This window comes from Mesocricetus auratus, unplaced genomic scaffold, assembly GCF_017639785.1.
Source record: "Mesocricetus auratus isolate SY011 unplaced genomic scaffold, BCM_Maur_2.0 Super-Scaffold_100026, whole genome shotgun sequence".
NCBI classification, from domain to species: Eukaryota; Metazoa; Chordata; class Mammalia; order Rodentia; family Cricetidae; genus Mesocricetus; species Mesocricetus auratus.
Window position 1 is genome coordinate 26,221,154 of NW_024429207.1, and position 10,528 is coordinate 26,231,681.

Here is a 10,528-nt window from a genome sequence, read left to right on the forward strand (position 1 = left end):
CGGGACAAGCACACTGTCCAGGAAGAAGTGGCAGAGGGGAGGCAGGGGAGCAGACTGGATCATGGAGGGGCTCACCTTGTTCTTAAATCTCGTTGTTCTCCTGTGCCTCTGCCATTTAGACACAAGGACTAGGCTGTACTTTAATACAAGTCTCTAGCTCTTGAGTTGATATTTGTAGAATATGGTCAAGGGTCTAGTTTTGAGGCTGGGCTCACGGATTAGACAGAAATGATCTTTAAGCTAAGTAATCAAGTAGCTGAGATCACATGTTTGGTAGATGATGCACAGGGAAATCTGCTAGACGATGTAAATTAAGCTGTGTAATACTTATGTTGGTGGGAACTGGTCTAGAACTTCACAAAGACTAGCCCTTAGCATTTGCAATTGAAATAACATCAAGGAGATCAAGGGAATCCCCTCATGAGTGGCAGAAGTTGAAGAATCCTAATGTACTTAACCACCAGTACAAAATAAGCCACCCAAAGGGGACAAGGGAATTAATAAACAAAACCAAAGTAACTCCTCCACAGAACGGTGACTACTGACATTAGGATGGTGGCTGTCAGTTGTTGTCCATTGGGAGAAAGGCAGGAAAGGTTCTGAAGGAAGATGGAGACCAGAGGACGCAGGGGGAGAGGGGGCCAGGAGAGGGAATAGCCCCATGACAAGAACCTGTGGAAGGGAATAGAGAGCTATGAGGTAGGTTATGCAGCTATTGGCAGTCTCGTTGCCCTGTCTGCTTTGACAGCAAGTTTATATTTGGTCCTTAAGTCAAAGGTAAGATGAGAGCAATAAGAAACAGCTCCTGGACTCAGACAACCTATTGAATATACAGAGTCTCATTTTCCACATGTATAAAATGGAGATGAAAAACTCAACCCCAGCCCTTCTAATGACCCTGAAGACTATTTGACCCCAGATATCATGAAGGGCAGATAAGAAAAGGGCAATCTGAAGGCCATGATAAGGACTTGGGGGTTGGACTTAGATGGATGAGGGAAAGCGATGAATTTCGGAGTGATGAAGACAGGTCCCAGCCAGAGGTGTGGCCCGAGCTTTGTGCTGGTTGACACCTGCCAACTTCCCTTGTAGTACAGAGGGCAAGCAGTTGTGAGGAAAAGCAGCATTAGCACTAAGTGTATTGCTTTCTTGTCTGTTACCGTGATAGCATGCAATGACTAACAGCAACAAGGAGGAAAGGGTTTAATTTGGCGTATGGTTCCAAAGAATTGAGTCCTCTGGGGCAGGAGAGACATGCCGTGGCAGCAGGGTTAGATGCACCACCTGCACTCTGCGGGCTCACGTTCTAACACTCTTAGCAATTCATGGAAAGTAGCTTCTTGTTGCTCAGATGTTTCAGGGACACTGCTGAGCAGTAGCTAGCCAAAAGCATATCACTTCATTCTCCATAGTCTCCCTGTGCCTCATCCCCAATCTGCCCACAAGGAGACAGGAGCTTCAAAGGCAAATGATACATTCAGAATCAGGAACTTAGTGAGGCATGGAACCAACTGAGAGGTATTTGGTACTCGAGACTTGCTTGTGCTGAGTGGCCAGGCCCAGAGCCTATGCTGTAGAGTAGTGGTTCTCAACCGCCCTAACACTGTGACCCTTTAATGTAGTTCTTCATGTTGGGTTGACCCCAGCCATAACATTATCCCATTGCTACTTCAAAACCATAATTTTGCTACAATTATGAATTATAATGTAAATATCTGATATGCAGGGTATCTGATATATGATCCTCCAGGAGGCCATGACCCACAGGTTGAGAACCACTGTGTAGAGGGTATGGCCACAACTAAAAAAAATCTGCTGTGACCAACCTGGGGTGATTGGAAATGTTGGAATCTGGATCATGGTGACCAGATCTGGGTCGCAGTCAGGCTTCTCATGGGTGGAAAGGTACACTGAGCTGGTCTTGTCAGCAGGTAGATACTTCTCAGTTCTGGGCAAGGTGAAATTTCAGAGCTGGGGTGCTACTCCGTGGCTTAGCTCTTGTCTGGAATGTGGGAAGTCCTGATGTCAGTCTCCTGCAACTCCCCAGTTATAATCTGACCTCCAGTCCTTGAAATACAGAGCAGGGTCTTCATTTCTGCATTTCCTAGTCATAGAGGGCCTGGGGTATTGGTAGTTTATCAGCAGGAGTATTTGTTGCTAGAAATGGGAACTCTGTGAAATAGTCTTTAGCTCACTCCTAGGACAACTGTACCGATACGAAGAGTGACAAGGGACTTGCAGAGTGTGAAGCGAGAACTCTTGGGTAGTTACTTCATAACTCAGACTCTAAGGTGAAGAGCACTCCTAGAACCTATGGGCCAACCGGGACACCTTGGGAGGCCAAGGAGGTCAAACCACCCTTTCACAGGGCTGCTTAAGATCATTGGAAATATCAGATTTTACATTACCATTCATAACAGAAGCAAAATGACAGTTAGTAAGTAGCAATGGAGATAGTTTTATGGTTGGGGTCACTACAACATGACTGTATTAAGGGATCTCAGCATTAGGAAGGCTGTGAACTGCTGTCCTAAAACTATGTACTGTACAATTTATACAATCACCCATTATCGGGCCCTATCTAAAGATGGGATGGGTTCATTTGGGAAAGGAAGAGGTTGGAGGTCAATTGATGGAGGCACTGCTGGGTTAGAGTGGTAACCAGAGGTAGAAACTGCATGTCTCTTGTTGACGCCCGCCGTCACTCACCGCATCTGTTAGTGCTGGACTCATCCGATGCTAGGAAGCTCACTGGATGGCAGTGGAAACACAGGTTGAAAGAATTCATTTCGGGAGTTTGTTCCCCTCTTCTTACAGACTGCCATCAAGGGTAAACCTCTGTCTGCCCCCTGTTGGGCACTTTTCGGTTTCCTAGTAGATCACCTGGGCTGGATGGACCTCAGCTCCGAAATGATATTTATTTCTTGTATGGGAATCAAACACGATACTTGCTTTTCTATTTGAATAATATTTTTAAATGATGGTACATGTGTGTTGCATGTGTTCATGTGTTATATGTGGGGCACATGCCTGTGATATGTGTGCAGAGGCCACATGAGGATGTCAATGTCTTTCTCTATTGACTTCTACTTTTTTTTTTTGGTTTTTCGAGACAGGGTTTCTCTGTATTGTTTTGGAGGCTATTGGTCCAGCCCAGCCTCGAACTCACAGAGATCCGCCTGCCTCTGCCTCCCGAGTGCTGGGATTAAAGGTGTGCGCCACCACCGCCCGGCGACTTCTACTTTATTTTTTAATCATTTTATTTGTTATGTATGGGTGCTTTACATGCATGGATACCTGTGTACCACATGTGTGTCTGGTACCCGTGGTGACCAGAAGAGGGCACTGGATCAAGTGGAACTGGAGTGACAAACCGCTGTGAGTCACCATGTGGGTGCTGAGAATCAAATTTGGGCTCTCTAGCAGAACAGCCCATGCTTGTAACTGCTGAGCTGTCTCTCAGAGCCCTCCACTTTGAGTTTCTTACCCAACCTGGAACTTGGCATTTCACCTAACCTGGCTGGCCTGTGAGCCCCCAGAATGCACTGGTCCCTCCCAACACTAGTAGTACAGACATATGCAGATGCTCAGCTTTTATATGGGTCCTGGAGATTCAAACTCAGGTCCTCTTGCCTGCACAGCAGCGCTCTAACCCACTGAGCTATCTCTCCATCCCCCATAAAAATAACTTTGAAATAAAAATATAGAATAGTGGTTAAAACTACTGAAGGCACTTTATAAAATACACTTTCATTTCATGCGGGATCAATTGCAGTATCTACTTTTTTTTTGGTAAATTCATAGTAACCTTTTCTCCACCAACCATGTTACCCTGTTTGAGCCTTTTTACAATGTGGTCTGTGCCAGGCCTCGGTGGTGCACACCTTTAATCCCAGCATTTGGGAGACAGGGCAGGTGGGTCTCTGTGAGTTCGAGACCAGTCTGGTCTACAGAGTGAGTTCCAGGACAGCCAGAGCGGTTACACAGAGAAATCCTGTCTCAAAAAAGAAACACACAAAAATTGGCTTGTAGCTTTACATGTGCTAGGCAAGTGCTCTGCCATTGACACCCAGCCCAGCCTTTGATCCTTTGGGGGATAGATTTATATGTAATTAGAAGAAAAGTATCTCAGGATGAGGGCATTGAATAAATCCATAGTGGTGGAAAGCATTGTGTTTTATTGTTGTTTGGAGACAGTCACACGACATAGCCCTGGCTAGCCTGGAAATTCCTGTGTGAATGAGGCTGGCTGGAACTCACAGAGATCCGCCTGTCTCTGTCTCCCAAGTGCTGAGATTAAAGGTGTGTGCCACCATGCTGGACCATGATGGTAGGATTTCAGGTTTATTGGCTTCCCTCTTACCATAGAATAGTTAAAATAACAATCATTACTAACACATAGTGTGTCCTACTGTCTGGGTGCTTGCTAGTCAAAGAGTAGAACCTCACAGCCTACTTAGTTCTTCCTTGTAGGTCTGTCTAGGGAACAGGAGCTCTCTCATCTTCTTAGGAAAAGTTTGGTTACCTAATTCTGGCTACTGTCTTTGGAGCAGGGGTGTATTTGTCTTTTCCTTGGAAAGCTACTAGATGGCCAGGTAGCTAGAAAGAATCATGGGGGAGAGGCGAGTATAAATAAGTTAGCAGGCAGCAGGTGTTAGAGCTGTGCACTGCGGGCCTCCGTCATTCTTTTTGACACAGTACCTTTGCTGGTGTGTGACGCACACCACTAACCAAGGGGCTCTGTCTGGGGGTTGATGGGAAGGGGTAGAAACACAAATTTGAGAGAAAATAAGAAGCACAAAACCACAAAAAGCAAAGCGGCCCTGCTTTATCCTGGTAGAATTCAAAGAGCGGGTTGGGGTATGGACAAGCGAGGGGAGCATGTGGAGAGCGTAGGGCTCACACACACACACACACACACACACACACACACTCTGTGTCCGGGTGGATGGACGGTTAGGGGAAGGTGCTGGGACAGCGGAACTTAAGCCTTGTTTCCCACTCTGCGGCAGCCACTGCAAAGGGCCCTCTGCAGCTATCTGTATTCACTTGCACTCTGACTTCCTGCTGCTGGGAGGCACCCGGAAGCTCTGCCTGCAGGGGCCGGGCCTCCTCTGTCTTCCTCTTTCCGTAGAGAGGCTGCTGCCCTCTTCTGGGCTGAGGAGGTTGTTGGTAGGAGAAACGCTTCCCTCAGCTCTGCTATCACTTCAGCTTCACTGTCCTCCAAGGCTGGGTGAATTTTCCGGACAGACCCAAGTAGCTTGTGCTTGGAGGAAGGCCCTGTTTCCATTGGCGACACACATACATGGTCTGGGAGGGTCTGGGAGGGTCTGCAGAGGGCGTTTGCTTTACTGGGATTTTAAAGTAGGGATCTCCTGTTCAGGTAATTATGGGAGAGACCAGGAGAGTGGGGTCTAGACCAGCCTCAGACCTGGGGCTGCGGCATTCTGGGCCTCATTTTCCTTTGGGGTAAAAACTAGGAGTCTGGGGTGAAAATGGGGTGATGGGTTTAGACAGAAGATGGAGCGCTAGGGTGTCCCCTACCCCACACCCCTTTCCCTCTTAGGGCAGCTTCACTTTAAGCAGTTTTACTTAGGGGGTATCAAGAGAGAGATTGTGGGGGGGTGTCCTCAGAAGTCTGTAAGCCACTGGGCTACATGGTTTCCAAGGTCCTTTGAGCCCGAATGATGTGATTTTTATGAACTTGAGCCAGAGACTTGGAAGCTGAAGTCACACCCCCAAAAATGTGTGTAAGTGTTGTGGATGTTTTGCAGGCAGACAGCCCCGAAGACATGCACAGCTGGATTCAGGAGATTGGAGCAGCTGTCCAGGCCCTCAAGTGCCACCCCAGAGTAAGTCACTTCCTGTCTGTGTCACAGTGTCCGCTGAAAGATAAATTAGCTTTGAACGGGCGTGTTTTATTTGGTTATGTAGGCAGGCCGCCCAGCCATGAATGCAGCTGAACCATAAGCGGGCTCACTTGTTTTTCTCTTTCTGTTTACTTGGGGACATTTTTTCTCCTCCTCTTTGGTTTGTTGGTGGACACGAGGTTGGGCTGGACAGAGAGACGAAGTTTCTAATGTGTCCTCTAAGTCCAGTGTCAAGCAGATCTCCAAACATGTGTGCTGAATTCTGCTTGATGTCCTTACTTATTTATGTATTTATTTACTTTTGAAATGCATTTATATTCTTTTTGAATTTGTTGTGTAGTCCAGACTATCCCTGAACTTCATAGCTCAAGCCAGCCTTCCGCTTAGGCTCCTGGGGAGCAGGGACTACAGGTGCTCCTGACGCCGATGCACTTACTTGGATTTTGTAGCCAAGTGTCCCTGTTTGAGTTGGTGATCCTGGGTGGGTATTTTCACGAAACTGTGGGATAAACAATGCATGGAAAATCCCTTATTTTGTCTTTTTCTTCTCTTTCTGCCTTTAGGAACCATCCTTCTCTAGATCCATTTCTTTGACTCGACCTGGAAGTTCCAGCCTCCCAAGTGGGCCTAACTCCATCTTGAGGAGGCGGCCAGCAGCGGAAGAAAAAAGGGCTCTCTGTAAGGCCCCTTCTGTGGCCTCCTCTTGGCAACCCTGGACTCCTGTCCCCCAGGCTGGGGAAAAGCTGCTGTCAGCTGAGAATGTTCCAGAGGACTCTTTATTCATGCCTCACCCTGGGGAAAGCAACGCTGCTGGGGTGCTGGCAAGTTCTCGAGTCAGGCACAGGTCAGAGCCCCAGCACCCCAAGGAGAAGCCATTTGTGTTCAACCTTGATGATGAAAACATACGGACCTCTGATGTGTGACACGCAGTGCGGCGGTGTGCAGGAGAGATGGCGGGCGCTGTGACTTTTTCTCTGCCATGGTGGAGGACAGAGGCTAATGGCACTCACAGTGGAGGGGCCCATCCAGCTGTCTTTCATTGTTATGAGCAATGCAGTGTATTTAATTGGGGGAAGTCATTAGGTTAGACCCACAGGCATACTCCATTGCCTCCTGAATGCCCCCGTTCCCCCGTTTCCTAGTGAGGGGTTAATCTTAATACTTCCGTCTGGGGGTGGTTAGTCTTGTTTCACCCCTAACCAAGCCCCTCCCCCCATTTGTATTTCTTTTATTTTTCTTGGTTTTGTTTCCAGTCTACATACAGGATCTCAGGCGAAGAACTGGTTTCATCTACCCCTGTTTATTGGCTGATGTGTGGGGAATCAGGGAGATGCTTACCTTCAGGACAAAAAGGCAGCGGGGTATGGGAATCTTGGGTTCCAGCTTGACTGGACTCCACCTGAGAGGTGGCCTTAAAATCTGGGGAGTGACTTCAAAATGTCTTCTTGGGCAGTTCCCCTCAGGACACCTCCCAGGGGAGGAGAGGGGACCTCTTATGACTCATGACAGCTAATTAAACTGCCATAGCCATTTGTGGGAATTATGCTGTCCATTTGATCCTCTGTGACCCCAAGTACTCTAGACTTGGGTGACAGAGCCACAGGTCTGTTTTCTGTATCAGACCCCGGTGATGGGGTTATCAGTGTTAAAATGTAGGACCACTGAGGCCAGAACAGACACTTCCCTTGAAACCATGTTATTTGAGTGTGTGTGTGTGTGTGTGTGTGTGATGGTTAAGTGTAGAATGATTCCTCTGTGTGTGTGTGTGTGTGTGTGTGTGTGTGTGTGTGTGTGTGTGATCTCCATCTCAGAGGCTTCATGAAAAGCCACTACTGAGAGGAGTTGGATAATTGTTTATTTCAGGAAGCACCTTTGATTTCTAGACAGGAGAGTGGTCCTGCTTTGGCACAGCAAATCTTGAATCCCTGTCTCAACGGTTCTTTTAGAATGGGTCGTCTTTGTCTAATGTTAATTGCTTGCTTGTATCTTATGCACCCTGCTGATGGACTTGCTTTTTATTCTTTTAGTTACTTGGTAAATGAACCCCAGCTTGATCTGATAAGATCCTGTGTACTCCCCAGTGGAGAGACAACAAAGATGATTGTTTTCTATAGTGATTATTTTTCATGGAATAGAAACTGGGAATAAAGAAACTGAATCAGAGGGTGAGTTGTTGCCTAGGGATTTCCTGGGTTCTAGAAGAGTTCAGAAGATTGGATTTCCACCCAAAATTTAGGGTGTGGCTTTTCCCATTGGACAAGATACTATTTCCATTGCCTTTGGGGGCATTTGTCTATAAACCTTCAGCGAACTGTTACCGGAGACTTGTGGCTGCTTCTTAAAGGAGAGAGGGTGGGGCTCATTCCTATCTGTGTAACCTGTGTAACTTTTATCAGCTAGGTAAGTTAGTTGTATTTTTAGTTAGAAACTTGAAGCTTTAAGAAGAGACTAGGAAGCATTCTTATTTAAGCCAATCACTGCTCTTTGTGTCCATAGTCAATGCTAAAGAAAAACAGGCATAAGTCTCTGTGTGAGAGGAAGTGTGTGTGCTCTTTCTAATGCGACTGCGCTGTGACCCTGAAGAGGTACCACACTGACTACTCCTGAGCTTATCGAGTGGGAGCTGTCCCCCACTTTAAGTTTGGCCATGTGTTCCTGACCTAAAACACAAAAACCACTGGCTCTCTTTCTGTTCTCTATCTTTCCCCTCCACCCCTTTGTTAATTACTTTTAAAAAGAACTTTGGTGTATTTTGGTTTTCATAAATTCTTTGGTTTGGGGATTATTTATTTATGAGTGACCAAGGTTATAACTTACTTCAAAAGCCAGTCCAAAATCTAAAAGCCCTTTGTCTCTGGCTTCAACTTAAAATCTTTCTCTAGAAAATTCTTTGGCTGCTCAACAGAATTGCTTAATGTGAGATGAGGAACTAATGAAAATAAGTTAGGAACTCGGGAACGGGCTTTACTCGTCCCCTGACTCATGGAGATGATGTCATCTGATGGTGTTTAAATTGCGAAATCTGTCCGTCTCTCTTCTATAAACCGTTTGCTAGGTTGTTACTGCCTCAGTAACTGGTCATTATAGAAAGCTGATAGGTTTCATTAAGTATTTTGAGATTGTCCTTAGATTAAACCCAATGCAGTTTACTTTATGTAAATAAAGGGACAGCACAGTGTTTCCGTGACTCTAACTGGCCAATACACAGGAATTCCAAGTTAGAGTGTAGATAATATAGTTTCAGTGTTGGAAAAATATAATTATCCTTGTGAAGCCCAGAGACATTCAAATTCTTAATTCTTATTTCAGAATTCCCTTTCTGTCCAGATTTCTGACCAGTTTTATACCAATCCCCTCCTCCCCCCGCTTTAAAATTTGTTTTTGCTGGAGTCTTGCTATGCAGTCCTGGCTGGCTTTGAACTGGTAATGCTCCTGCCTCCATTATGCTTCCTGAGTGCTTGAATTACAAGCATGTACCACCATATCCAGCCTATCACAGTATTTTAATGTGAGCCAAAGACAGTGCATAAACTTTTAGTTTTCAATGTATAAAATAAAACCCTGTGTGGGGGGGGGGGATAGGGTGTGATGCAGTGTGCGTTTGTGGTTAAGCATTTGTTGTGGATAAATGAGAAAGGATTTCTGGATTATAAAAGGTTCTGCTTTTTGTCTTGTATGTGTGGGTCCTCCTGCAAGGCTTCTCATTCAGTGTTCTCAGCACCTGAAGGACTCGCCATCCATTAGCCTTGAAAGGTTTGATGGACTTGTTTATCAAGGTCAGGTGATAGTTGACAAAAGTAGTGTGCCTTTGTCATTCTGCGAACCCTGATGAGAATATGGAAGGCCACAGCCTGGGGAGGGACCTCAGCTCAAAGCAGTGGAATGACACCTGTCCCAAGCAGACATTCTCTCCCAAGCAGACATTCTCTCCCAAGTAGAATGATGAGCTCCTAGGGAAAGATTTAAAGCCCAGTGTCTTAGTTGACTGGAAGCAAACTGGTTTTGTTTCCCTCCTTCTTAAAATATAAATGTACTCTCTTCAGGACTAAAATGACTCCCTGAATAAAAAACAGATCAGTCGTTGAGCAGTGAATTTGATGTCTTCAGTGTTAACCAAATAAACAGTCATCTGGTAGCAAATGGCAGTGTTTGGGAAATTAAGTTTCCCATGTCACCCCTTTAACTCTGAAATTCTTTTCCTTTCTAAAATCTGTTTTCCTCAGGCTCCTCCATTCCCCAAGTCAATTACAGTCCCTCATACTAGGTAGGCTTTGAATACAGTGAATGTTTGGCAAAAACACACAGCGTGACCCTTTGGTCCTCTGTTTATGAAGGCGTGGCATGCCCCGTTTGAGCCAGTGTTTGAGCTGTGAAACACCTCTGAAAGCACTGAGCTGAGTGCATGGAAACTCCGGCTTCTTATGTTGCCTGATTTCCTAATTGGTATGTAGCAAAACGTAATTTTCTAAAACTGTTTGGTTGCTTGTTTTTGTAATAAAAACATGTGAAATATGAAATCTGGTTGTTTGTTTTTCTGGTCAGATCTCGTGGCCGTGGGTGGGTGGTCACGTTTGTCACTTGTGTCATGACTGGTTTTAGAGTAGACCCTCCCTCCCTTCATGGCTTAGAGGTGGATGACCCTGGTACTGGGGTGTCAT

General features: G+C 45.9%; 1 protein-coding gene across 8 annotated transcripts in view; it reads left to right on the forward strand.

The window, feature by feature from the left end:
- Plekha2 (pleckstrin homology domain containing A2) overlaps positions 1-10,387 on the forward strand; it is an 81,825-nt gene extending 71,438 nt beyond the window's left edge. For all 8 annotated transcript variants that reach the window (XM_040731991.1, XM_040731992.1, XM_005066565.4 and 5 more), the window contains 2 exons: positions 5,775-5,852; positions 6,434-10,387. In XM_040731991.1, the coding sequence (XP_040587925.1) occupies positions 5,775-5,852; positions 6,434-6,793 (438 nt within the window). In that variant the 3' untranslated portion in view covers positions 6,794-10,387. The remainder of the gene's footprint in view (positions 1-5,774; positions 5,853-6,433) is intronic.
- The last annotated feature ends 141 nt before the right edge of the window (positions 10,388-10,528 follow it).